General features: G+C 38.3%; 1 protein-coding gene across 1 annotated transcript in view; it reads left to right on the forward strand.

Annotated features, from left to right (window-relative positions):
- Positions 1–13,728, forward strand: part of LOC150075078 (uncharacterized) — a 275,156-nt gene that overhangs the window by 73,490 nt on the left and 187,938 nt on the right. Inside the window, exon 5 of the mRNA XM_090389084.1 lies at positions 2,987–3,127. Within this exon, the coding sequence (XP_090245210.1) occupies positions 2,987–3,127 (141 nt within the window). The remainder of the gene's footprint in view (positions 1–2,986; positions 3,128–13,728) is intronic.

Genomic DNA, 13,728 nt, shown 5'->3' on the forward strand with positions numbered 1-13,728 from the left:
TTAGCTAAAGAACACAAAGGGATACTCTTACCACAAAATATGCCTCTTCTGCAAATTACATTTCTTGGAAACTAGGCACTTGCAAGGAGATCTGATTGAAGTATTTAAAGCTTTAAATGGATTGAGTAAACTGGATAATGGTATTCTAACTCTTTCTCATCTCAAGGGGGATATGAACTTAAAATTGAGAAAGGATAGCTGCAGGAGAGTGAGTATTGGAGCAAACTACCAACTTGTGCTGTTCAAGTGGGTAGCTTGAATAAATTCAAAGAATTAGAGGTGTTATTGCATGGGATGGACAAATGAGGTGGATAGTGTTGTTGTTCTGTTTTTTGCTGATACCATAGAAGATTCCTTGCATCATTTGCAGGTACTAATAATATTACAAGTTGTGTAATATTGTGTAATTCTAAACCTTGGTTTAGAATAAGCAGGGGCGGCTCGTTTGTAGGCATTGCACAACAGCAGCATCCCCAGCTTTTTAAATCTAAATATACAGTCAACGGAGTTATATGAAATTTTGTGAAGAACAATGCAATGCAATGAATATTTTTATTAACAGGTCCTGCATATAGTATACTCATCCTCTATTTCCAATAATTATTTCAATAATAAATGAATAAAAACATGAAATCGTTTTCAACTTTGAAGTTTAACCGTAGGTGGAACTGTGTGCTACACAGTTCCACATTTTGGCCCCAGTGGTTGAGTCAATGCTTAGTTGGCAGGTTGCCAATATGCATTTGTTAGAAGTGATAAAATGAGTCAAAGGAACTGTGGAGCGAGCAGTGCTGATTGAACAGTGCACCAAACTTGAATGAAAAAGTTATTAATCTATTTCCAACAAATAAAAACCGAAGAATGGATTTTATTTTTAAATAAAATTTCGAGATTACACAAGTCTGTTAATGGTAAGTGTCCGGTTAATATTTTGTAGTATTTTTAACTTGCTTATTATTATTATTACTTTCTATGTCTACATGTCTTATAACCAAGGCAATTTAATGTAACTTTAAGAAGCAGCACCCCCATACATCAGAGTCACGAGCTGCCACTGAGAATAAGGTTGAGAGTATAAGGTAGTTGAATGAGGAATGGAGAATTTCTTCTCCATAAGAATAATTCCATCTGGGAGGTGATCTGAGCATATATTTGGATCAGAAGATTTTAAACAATAGTTTAGCCATTGAAAAGGTTAACAGAAATTGAACAAATCAAGGATTTTATTCTAGACTTCTTCAGAAAAGGTTAACATGCTTTTTCTATTAGGATGGTTTAATCTGCCAACTGTTTGGAACTTGATCTATATAGGTGCAGTTTGTCCTTTGCAAGGAAGGCTTGGTACAGGCGATTTGTTTATAATTTGGACTTGTTGTTATTGTTATTTTGGTTTTTAGGAGCATTAGCAACTAAGGCCATATTGCTCCGGGATATGCGGTGGTCATTCCCTGACCTTTCTGCGTCCTCCGTATTTGGTGGTGACGGGCTTGAACCCCGGTATAATCAAGAAGCGTGTGCTACACTGCTGTTCCTTCCCACCTGGCATAATTTGGACTTGTTGCCCTCCCAATGCTACTTACTCTCCTTACTATCTAGCAAAAGTTTCTTAGATTGTCAAACTTCTTAGCATACTATGCCACATTCTTATATTATCATTCTAATTAATGTATTTTTTTTCTACTATTCTGCTGATTAAGGATTGCTCAGATTATTCTGGCCATTATCCTACACTCATACTGCCATTTATATCCTGTGCAGTTATTGTCCATAAATATATCACTTGATTTCTCTATTCTTCATCTACACAACTTACACAGAACCTTGTTTGAATTGATTTGATTCTTGTATGCCAGTACACTAATATATAATACTGGGTATGTTGCCAGTTGTTATCTAGTAATCTTGTTAACTTGTGTTAACAGTATTGTTAAGTCTTGTGTTGCATACACGCAGATTTTTTTTCATCTAATTTTTTGTGTAGCTAATATATTACTGGATGTTTGTGATTCTTATATCACATTTGTTATGGATTTCATTGGCTGTGTTTTCTCTGGAATTCATTTTTGCATCTTTTTTTTTTATTATTTAGAGTAATAAGAGCTATTAAGTGCTCAGTGTCTCCTATATTATATTAATTATTAATTTCATAATTAAACAGGTATTACCTTGATTTCTTTTAATAGGAAAGCTTCTTATCCAACTCTCCAGGTCCAACACATAAAAATGATTAAAAAGAATATTAAACTATGTCTTAATGTGTTCCATACTGCTAGAGTGAACGCAAATTAACAGTCCGGGATCAACGCCGAGACCCCAACCAGATCCCAAAACTACCAATCACGACACAACTATCGGCATCGGAAAACATCGTGCCTAATACTAAAATGCTTTAAAATTATTAAAATTATGTGATGGCATATTTCTTCCTCCTGAAGTTGGATGAAAACTTTTTGCTAATACATGTTCAGAGGATGGAATGAAACTAATAGATGCGCCGGTGCAACTTATTTAAAAGAATTTATAATTATTACCATTTGAATAATTTTTTAGATTTTTTTCTTTTTGTTTCCTCCCTTACTTTTTTAGAAATTGGCTTATGTCTGTTCATTATTGAATTAAAATTTAAATAATTTAAATAAATAAATAAATAATTTCATCTAGATATTCTGAGTTTTGTTTGAACTCAGCTTGTTTCAGTTCAACAAAATAAGTTGAGATCTGCTTATTTGAGATACAGTACTCATTATTTTTATTAATGAGTATCTCAAAGATACTCTGGTTACATTTATGTGTAGTTGTACTTATGGTTAGTATAGCTATAAATATGAATTATAAATAAGAAGATATCCCCTCTCACCATTTTTCCAAAGTTGTTTTAAGTAATTTTATAAAAAGAATGTGGAATTTACAATATAAATATTTAAGTTATTTTAAAAGGAATATGCATATAACGTATTTAATATCATCCCTCCCATTTCTTCTATAGGATTTGTGCAGGAGAGGGTTTTAGTGTGTTTTCAAGTGATAATGGCATTGTGATGACATGTGGTGATGGTTCTAAAGGTTGTCTTGGACATGGAGAATGGGTGGGATGTGTTAAACCAAAACTTATAGAAAAGTTGCTTAGGTAATTAATATTGATATCTTGTCTTTATGAAATTAATGTATGCATATTCTATTTATTTATTATGATATGTTGCATTTTATAGTTATTTATTATGATATGTAATATATTTTCAAAAAGATTCCATTTATCTTCATTTCTTTGTGTTCTCTTGTGACTTCAGGTATGCTGATCAATGGTTTGTCCAGAAATGAAAGCAAAGTATAAATATGCAATAATACTGTATCAGATTTATTACTATTGTTTAATTTTTTTACAGAATAGAATATTAATCCTTGATAATAAATGAGTTCAAAAAATCATAAATTAAAAAAGTAGAAACTGTTCTTGGGTTAATTAAAAAAATTTCCTTAAAAATGTACATTTGGATCTCTTTGTTTTTGTGGTTAGTACAACCATCGCAAACCAAGGATCAGATGTAGAAACCAGATTGTTTAATAGCTACATATAAAGGTTTTCTTATGTTTGTTCATGTGTGCAGGTTTTCCTCTTGGGATACTGGTTAAAATTTTCTTGTGCATTCCATTATGTGTTAATTTATAGGAGAAAGCAATTTCTTGCTGTTTGCAACAGGATTGTATACGTAAATTTAAAAAAGGGAGGGATTATGACTTATTTTATTAAAAGAATTTCTTGAGCATAAACAATAAAAAAAAAAAAAAACCAGTGATTGATCTAATTATCCATAATGAATATAAAATTGTCAAAAATAAATATTCTAAACGAAGTAATTTATATTAATTTCTCACTAAAAATTAATTGTGTTATTTACTAAAAGTTAATGAATCAAAACACAAATATGTACAGCGATATTTAATAAAAAGCTCTGTGCAACTGGTTACAGTGAATTAAATTTTTCTGAATAATTGGAAACTGGCTACACTGACGTTTTCAAAGGGGACATATATTGAAACTACACTAGAGATATGTGGGATACTTTCTTCTTACCCAGTGATGTCCCCTTTAGAGAGATTTCACTGTACATATAAATGTGCAGTGTTGCAAAATATCAAAAAAAAAAAAAAAGACAAAATCTTCAATTGCTGCCAAAATATTGACACTAGAGAAGAATCAATGATATGATTGAATTCAGTATACTATATAAGAAATAGCTAAATATATACAAGGTTTTATTTTGTTACCTAGGTTTATGTTTCATGGTGTGTAAGATTGTTCATTTTTTTATTTTATTCAAATATTTTTCAAATATTCATTTTTTTTCATCCTTTGATCAATTTTATGTCATTTATTCCATTCATTTCATTTGAGACTAAATGTATTGAAGTATGTATTAATTTATAAAAGTATGTATATTTATAGCTCAATTTAGTATTAGCAGTGGCAAAAGGTGCAAGAAAGCAAGAAGAATATTTATAGCTCAATTTAGTATTAGCAGTGGCAAAAGGTGCAAGAAAGCAAGATGATACACACCATTCAAAAAATTCCCATATTGCCTTTGTCAAGTTCTTCCCTGAATTTATTCAAACTATCCACCTCCACTACAGCAGATGGAAGTTTATTCCAACAATCAACTACCACTGGCTGAAGACAAATTTATGCACATCTATCCTGCAATCATTCTTCCTCAGTTTGAATTTATGCCCGTTCATATGCGTAGTCTGAACAAGAGGAAGGATATAGAATCCTTCCTTCTTGTTTAAAGCTCTGAATATATAATGCATTCAGATTTAACTCCTCAATCAGATTTTTTCACAGATCTCTAATCTCTTAATCTCCAGACACTGCAATTTGCAGAACTGAGAATTGAAGCTCTTCCCTGGTGAGAGCATGTTTTCGTTCCCATGACTAATCACATTGCTCTTCTCTGCACTTGCCTTAACTTTTTGCAAATCTATTTATTTTGCACTTGTTTTGAAAGAGGAAGGGGCATTAAATTTATGAAATAATTTAAGGAGGAGTGCTTGCTATAAAAGATTAGTAACCTCTGCTTTAGCCAAAAGAGGACTGAAAGTTTTAATCAGAATTTATAGAATTTATATAATCAGAATTTATAGACTAAGTTTTTAGGCAATTCATTTTCTCCCCTCTCTCAGACTGTTAAAAGTTCTAGGACAAATGAATTAATTGTGTGGGTTTCAAGGCAATTAATCCTCCCCCTAGAACTTCTGGTTCTAGGACAAAAATTCCGACAACATGTCAATTATTATCCTTTGTCAGATTACAACTTTACTGCTGTTGCAGAGACCTGGGTAACATAAGGAAACCACCTCACTCCACTTGTTATTAAAATTAAAAATTCTTTATGGTAAATTGTGATGCAAAAATGGAAAGGTATGTACTCATTTATAAAGTCAATCTTCTCAGTGGAAAAAGCATACATTACCATACTCTTTCTTGGTGATTCCTTTCTACTTCTCTCTCAGGGTAATAGGGAAATATATATATATTTTTGGCTGGTGCAGCATAGGCCTCAGGCTTCTTTGCACTATATGGCTAATAATAATAATAATAAGGGGCATGATGGCCCAGTAGTTACGACACTGGACTACCAGCCTGATGGACCCGTGTTCGAATGCGGCTCCATCACACTGGGAGACCGGCATAATAATAGTAATAAATTAGAATAATAATAATAAATAAATTAATAGTAATAAAAAACTAATTAAATAAATAAACATCGTTAAAGTTGCTCCAAGGGACCTACCCACCTCAAGGTCGGAGTGGCGGCTAAGACAGATTGTAGTGCCATCTAGCGTCACTCATGAGAACTACCACTGGACATAAGCTGAAGCTAAATAGGTCCACCTCCAATAGTGGATGATGTTGCAGAGAAATATTAATCATGCTGTATCAAGTGTGGCGCAGGATAAAGTCACTCGTGTTCAGGCTCTTAGGCAGAGGGGTCGGTTCGAAAAATCAGAGGCGGTTTCCCGAGGAAGACAGTGGAGCGAGTGGCACTGTCCCCCATATGGCTACCACAAGAGAAGAACAAGACTATCCAGCCCCACCAACTGGAAGTGCCTCCTGCGCAACTGCACTAGTCACCACCCAGGAAAGGAGAAAACGCCAACATATGAAGTGGAGCATCGAAATGAATACATACATCATGCAAACATACTACAAAATAATGAAGCTGGAGACCGACATGACAACTTACAGGGCGAGATTACATACCAAGTGGCTGGAACGATGCCTGAATTTTCAGGTCACTGAACAGTGAATAGTGGACCAAGAAGGACCATCATCACGAAGAACCTGATAGCTCCTGCAATCTTGGAAAAAAATCAGGCAGGACGTGAGCGATCAACTACAAAGGATAAAGAATATGGAACCAGAGGAGGAAGAACATACCACCACTGAACCAGAGGAGGAAGAGAAAGAAGAAATACAACCCACAGCAGCTGAAGTGGAAACAGACGAGGTCATGATATCCAGAATAGAGGATGAATGGAAGAAAGCCCTAACAGAATTCGAAGGAATGGACCCCACAAAGACTGATGTGATACCAAAACAGAGGCCAAATAGAACCTTGTGGAGAGTCACAGACCACCTAAATTGGCACATAATACCGCATTACCTCAACAGCAATGGTGCAACACTGGTGGCCATCCACATAGCCGTGTATTGTGCTGCAGTAGCAGCCAGGAGGATTAATGGAAGAGAAGCGAGAGACCAGCAGTAGAAGAAACAAAAACAGAAGGAACCACCAGCTTGGGAAAGAAGACTTCAGCAGTAGATAGAAGAATTAAGAGTCAAGATAGGCCAATTGACTCAGTACCAATGGGGCAATAGGAGTAAGAAATTAATTGGAAAGCGAAGAGCATCCTCAAGAGAGACAGCATCCACAGCAGACATGAGACAAAAAATCAGAGAATAGGAGAGGACTTGGACACATTGAAGCAGAACCTCCTTGCACTGAGAGGGCGCTGACTCTCTTTAGAAAATACAGCTGCGAATTACAGGCTCCGAAAAAAACGATGTATGTTTGCTTTTTATTTACATAATTGTTATTTTATATTGTACTTAATACGTAGTCTTATAGTTTTAATTACGCTGGTTATTTTTATTTTAATTTATATAAACAGTTCTTGTAGGTATACGTAATATTTTATAAAACCGTTATTTCGTTCGAATATTGCAGGCATTGTTTTTGTATATAGTGATAGGGAATTCAAATTTTTAATTGAGGTAGCTAGGTAGCTCTAACGTATAATTATAGAAACAGTAATACGCTTCACTGTTTCTATTAGATAGCGTAGTATTGACATTTAATTAATTTAATTTATTGATTTTATTAATTTAAAGTATCATGCCCCAAACTAGAGCAGCAAAGCAACGGGCACAAAGTGGCAGGAGTGCTGTGACTCGGGGGAGAACTGAGGGGGGGCGATTCTCCAACGCATCACAGCCTAAAAATATGTGCAAATTGTGAAATGTTTGCCGAACTATCTGGAACGGAACATGATATTGCCATGGGGGATGTCTTTGTGTGTGCGCGATGTAAGGAGTGTAAGGAAATCAGGCGACAACTCAGCATTGTTATGGGCCTATATGAGAGTTTGAAGGACAGGGTGGATGCCCTCGAAAGATCTAAATTGAGGGGCCCATCGGGCTCTCAGCTGCCCACATCAACGCCAGAGCTTGCACTTGGTCATCACGCAACACAGCGGCAACCCCCAAGGCAGAATGCGCTGGTCCCTCAGGAACTAGTAGTTGTTGGTGACTCTATTGTCAAGGAAACGGGAAACATCCTTTGTAAAAAGGATAGGTGGAACAGGACCAGGGTATGTCTGCCAGGGGCAAAGGTTGATGACGTTGTAGAGTAGATATCATCTTTTAAGGGCACAAAAGGTGATATAGTTGTACACGTTGGCACTAATAATATTAAGAGTAGGAGACTGGCAGAATTACTTAACAAGTACAGGTCACTGTTGAACAAAAGCCGAGAATTAGGGTTGAATTTGAAAGTGTCTGCAATTCTGCCCAGACACGATAGGAGGGAGTATATGATGAGAGCCTTGTCGATCAATTCGGCCCTGGAAAGATTGTGCAAGGCTCAAGGGATAGAATTTTTTTCAGCCTGTACTGTACTTGTTAACAGGAGAGACTGCTTCTACAGGGATGGGATACACTTAAATAGAAAGGGTGCAAGAATATTTGCTGATGCTATCGAGGCAGTGTTGGGTGGGTTGGAAAACTGATAGCTTGGGGGGATACAAGGACTAATAGTTTAACAGTAGCCGTAGGCAGAGGTGAAGGAGATTCTTGCACAACTTCTATTAGAATAAGTAGCGACCTGGAGCAAGGGGTGTTGGTGGTTTCAGGGACGGGTGGCAGTCATCGTGAAACAGGTGGGTATATGGGATGTGTTAGAGTAACTCAGAATAAGAATAGGTGCATGTATACCAATGCTAGAAGTATAGTAAATGAATTTGATGAATTTGAAGTTTTGGTCAAGACATCAAAGGCGGATATTGTTGGGATATCAGAGACATGGTGTCACACTGATATAAGGAATGCCGAACTGGAATTTGGGGAGTACAATGTGTACAGAAAGAATAGACAGGATAGGAAGGGAGGAGGTGTTATGCTGTTAATTAAGAAAAACATAAAATCAAAAGAATTGCATCCAGTTGATATAGATGAACAGTGCACTGTTGAGTCAGTTTGGTGTGACATAAGCACTGCAAAAGCAAAAATAAGAGTAGGAGTGTGTTATAGGCTTAATGACTCGAATGAATACAATGAACAATTGTACAGAGAAATAGAGTGGGCTAGTAAATCGGACTATCTTATAATGGGGGATTTTAACTTCCCAGATATTGACTGGAACTTGTGGGTTGGGCACTCACACACTAGTCAGACTTTTGTGGATTTATTGGATGATTGTTTTCTGCAGCAGCATGTTCGAGAGGCAACCAGAGAAAGTAATACTCTTGATCTGGTTATCAGCAGTGATCATTCATGTATTAGGAATTTGCAGATAAAAGAACCACAAGGTGGCAGTGATCACAGTGTACTGACATGGGATTTACTTAAAGATTTAATTACCATCAGGGGTAAAGGAAAGGGTTTTTGCTTCCGTAAAGGCGAGTACAGTGGTCTCCGACAGTTTTTAAATTCTGTACAGTGGGATCAACTGACGATGTTACCAAAAGTAAATTCTAAGTGGGAAGCATTCAAGGAATTAATCGTGGATGCTACTAATTGTTTCATACCTATTAAGAAATATTGTTCAAGGTTTAGGCCTAAATGGTTGTCAAATGAACTAATGAGACTCGTAACAGAGAAGAAAAATGCATGGGATGCATATAAATTATCAAGCGACTCAGAAGCCTATGGCAGATATAAGTTATCTGTAATCAGGTCACAAAGGAGGTTCGGCAGGCGAAGGCAGATTACGAGAAATCCTTGGCAAAAGAAGCTAAGAAAAACAGCAAAGCATTTCTTTACTTATATAAACTCTAAAAGGAAGGGGATTAATCTGATTGGTCCACTTGACATCGATGGTTCGACTGTTGATGATCCTGCTCAGATAGCAAACAAACTGAATGAGTATTTTGCATCTACATTCACACGTGAGGAATTATTAAGGTTTGAAAATGGCAGAAGGTTATCAAATTGTAGCAGGATACTTAATGATTTTGTAATAACTGAGAGCAAAGTGGAAGAGAAACTGTTGAAGTTAAATGTAAGAAAAGCACCTGGGGTGGATGGGATCTATCCAGTTATATTAAAGGAGGCGGAAAAGCAACTAAGCAAACCCTTAGCCATAATTATGAGAGCATTCTTGGACTCAGGGGAGGTTCCCACGGACTGGAGATGTGCAAATGTATCCCCAATTTACAAAGGGGGATTGAAGGGTGATATGAGTAATTACAGACCAGTTAGTTTAACTTCTGTTCCGGGTAAAATAATGGAGTCGCTGGTTAAAGATGCATTGCAGGATCATCTAGACAAGACTGCAGCAATAATTCAGACACAGCATGGGTTTGTTAAGGGAAAGTCTTGTCTGACAAATTTGATAGGATATTGTGATGTGGTTACAAAGGAACTGGATGAAAAAAATAATTTTGATATCATATATTTGGATTTCAGGAAAGCTGTTGACACTGTTGCGCATGGAAGACTATTGTACAAATTGGAGCAGAATGGTATTAAGGGTAAGTTGCTATAATGGATAAAAGGATGGTTAAGTGCCAGAAGACAGAGGGTGCTAATCAATGCCTGCTGCTCTTCTTGGACTAATGTTATTAATGGAGTCCCACAGGGTTCGGTGTTGGATCCACTGTTGTTTTGTATATTTATCAATGATATTGATGAAGGTATATCAGGCTTAGTGTCGAAGTTTGCAGATGATACAAAGGTTGGCAGGGTTGTTAATGACAGTAATGGCAGTGTGCTACTGCAACAGGATCTAGATAATTTGGGCAGATGTGCTAAGAAGTGGCAACTGAAGTTTAACCTTGACAAATGCAAAGTACTGCATATGGGTAGAAGTAACCCCAGAGAAACGTACCAACTGTGTGGTACTACACTTAAGGTGGTAGAAAATGAAAAAGACCTGGGAGTAATTGTTCAGGAAGATATGAAGTTTTCTGAGCAATGCAGACAGGCTGCCAGGGCAGGTCATGTGGTTTTGTCAATGATATATAGGAATTTTGCTAGCAGGGAAAAGGAGGTGATTATCCCTCTGTATAAGGCAATGGTCAAGCCACGCCTTGAGTACTGCGTACAGGTCTGGAGGCCTCATTTTAGGAAGGATGTAGATTTACTTGAGCGTGTACAGAGAAGGGCAACAAGATTGTTGAGGGGAATGAAGGGATCCTCTTATCAAGAGAGGCTTAAGTTCTGCAAATTGCAGTGGTTGGAGACTAGGCACCTGCGCGGTGATCTGATTGAGGTGTATAAGGTCTTGAATGGGTTCAGCACGCTGAATTCTGATGGGATCCTTCCACTTGTTCAGATTACGAACCTAAGGGGGCATAAATTCAAATTAAGAAAGGACAGATGTAGAATAGATGTGCGGATATTTGCCTTTAGCCAGCGGGTGGATAATTGCTGGAACAAACTTCCATCTGTTGTTGTGGAAGTTGATAGGTTGGATAAATTTAAGGAGGAACTGGACAGGCATTTGGAGGGAATGGTGTGATTTTTTTTTTTTTTTTTGGCTGATGCTGCATAAGCTCATACATTTGCTTTCTTGCATCACATGCCACTACTACTACTACTACTTAGCAGGAGACTATGCCAATACAAAGAGAGCCCCCAGAGGAAAATAAACAACCGAATCTTCGATGAGGACAAAAGAGGCTTCTACAGGAGTCTTGGAGAAGACGGGAAAGAAGGGAACGGACCCTCCCAAGAAGAAGACGATTGAGGAATTCTGGGGAAACAAATGGAACAGGGAAGTAAGACATAACAGCAGCGCCACCCGGATAGAACTAGAACGCAAAAAAATCAAGGATGTACAAGAAATGAGAGAATGGGAGATTCAGGCAGAAAAAGTAAAATTTTCCCGGAAGTTTCGGGAGGTTGTAAAAATGTAAACCCCTGGCTTTTTGGCCGTGAAGGGCATTAAAGATTATCTCTCTCTCTCTCTCTCTCTAAAACAGATGATCAAGAACTCTCACAACTAGCGAACTCTAGAATAGATAGCGTCCACAACTAGTGGTACAAGAAGCTCACTTGCACACACACACACAAGCACCTGGCAGAGCAGTTCATCCAAATGATAAGGCACCCAGAGACAATCCTTAAGTTTCTCACTTAAGGAATCACATATCTGAAGCCTAAAGACAAAGATACAAGAAACCTGGCAAAATATAGGCCAATCATCTGCCTTCCAACAATGTACAAGATTCTGACCAGCTGCATAATCAGGAAGATATCAGACCATTTGGACAGTCAGAACATAATGGCCGAACAGCAGAAAGGATGCAAGGAGCAATTAACCATAGATGCTGTGGTTATGGAGCAAGCCTACAAGAAGCACCGCAACATATACACATCCTACATTGATTACTGCAAGGCCTTTGACTCCGTGCCTCATAGCTGGCTAATAGAAGCACTGAATATCTACAAATTCAATCTGATAGTGACAAACTTCCTAGGAGAAACGATGGCAAAATGGAGCACCACCAACATCACAACCAGGCCAATCCCCATCAGGAGAGGAATCTTCCAAGGAGATGCCCTGAGCTCAATGTGGTTCTGTCTAGCACTTAACCCACTATCTACCATGCTCAACAATAGTAAGTATGGATATAATCTCAAAGAAGGAAGGAAGAACCTGTACACCCTCACCCACCTGATGTACACGGATGACATCAAGCTCTACGTGGGAACCGAGGATCATCTCTAGCAAATACTCCAGATCACCAAAGAATTCAGCAATAATATTAGGATGGAATTCGGTCTAGACAAATGCAAGACCCACGGATTGCACGAGGGAAAATTAGTCAGCCGAAACTACCAGCTGCATAGTGGTAAAGAGATCGAAGCCATGGCAGAGGCAGAGACCTACAAATACTTGGGGATGATGCAGGCTCAGCAGTTACAGCACAAGGAAATTAAGGCCTGCCTGACCAAAAAAAATATGATCAGAGACTTGGAAGCCTGCTAAAAGCAAAGCTGAATGGAGGGAACACAGTTAAAACCTTAAACACCTATGCAGTCCCAGTGCTAACATATACTCCTTCGGGATAATAGATTGGACTAACACCAAGCTGGAGGATATCATGAGAAAGACAAGGACAGTGATGACCAAGAGCCGCCAACACCACCCAAAATATGCCATGGAGAGACTGACAATTGCCCAGGAAAAAAGGAGGAAGGGGCCTGATAGACCTCATTGAGCTACAGAAGACAGTGATAGTTAACCTAAAGGATTAATTCCAGAAATACACAGCAGCACTGCACCAGGCCATAAGGAAGATAGACAAGCGGTATACCCACTCAACCTAAGCGAGGAGTCCCCGCCCAACCAGGAGGTACAAACAAAGCTGGAAAGATGGGCAGAAAAGACACTCCACGGCAGACACTACAATGATCTCCATCAAGATCACACAGATAAAATTGCTTCCAATGCATGGCTCACGAGCGGGATGCTCTTCTCCGAGACTGAAGGATTCATGTTCGCCATCCAAGACCAAGTAATCAACAGCAGGAACTATAGAAAATAGATCACCAAGGAACCCAGAGTGTCTGATGACACTTGACGACGATGCCACCTGGCCTCAGAAACGATACAACACATCACTGCGGATGTAAGGTGATCACCCAGACTGAAGGGGCGCCTCTGTAGCCAGGTGGGCAAGAGCAGCAGTGCATAGCACACGCTTCTTGATTAGACCAGGGTTCAAGCCCATGACCACCAAATACGGTGGATGCGCAAAGGTCAGAGAATGACCACTGCATATCCCCGGAGCAATATGGCCTTAGTTGCTAATGCCCCTAAAACCCAAACAACAACCCAAACTGAGTACACTCATAGACACGACCAGATAGCCAGGATAATACATCAGAAGCTAGCAAGGAAATACCAGTTGATCGAAGAAAGTGTACCATACTACAAGTACAAACCCCAGGCAGTACTAGAGACCCCAACCCACAAGCTGTACTGAGACCGCGCCATAATAACG

This window comes from Mastigoproctus giganteus, chromosome 14, assembly GCF_048544385.1.
Source record: "Mastigoproctus giganteus isolate SK-2022 chromosome 14, ASM4854438v1, whole genome shotgun sequence".
Taxonomy (NCBI): domain Eukaryota; kingdom Metazoa; phylum Arthropoda; class Arachnida; order Uropygi; family Thelyphonidae; genus Mastigoproctus; species Mastigoproctus giganteus.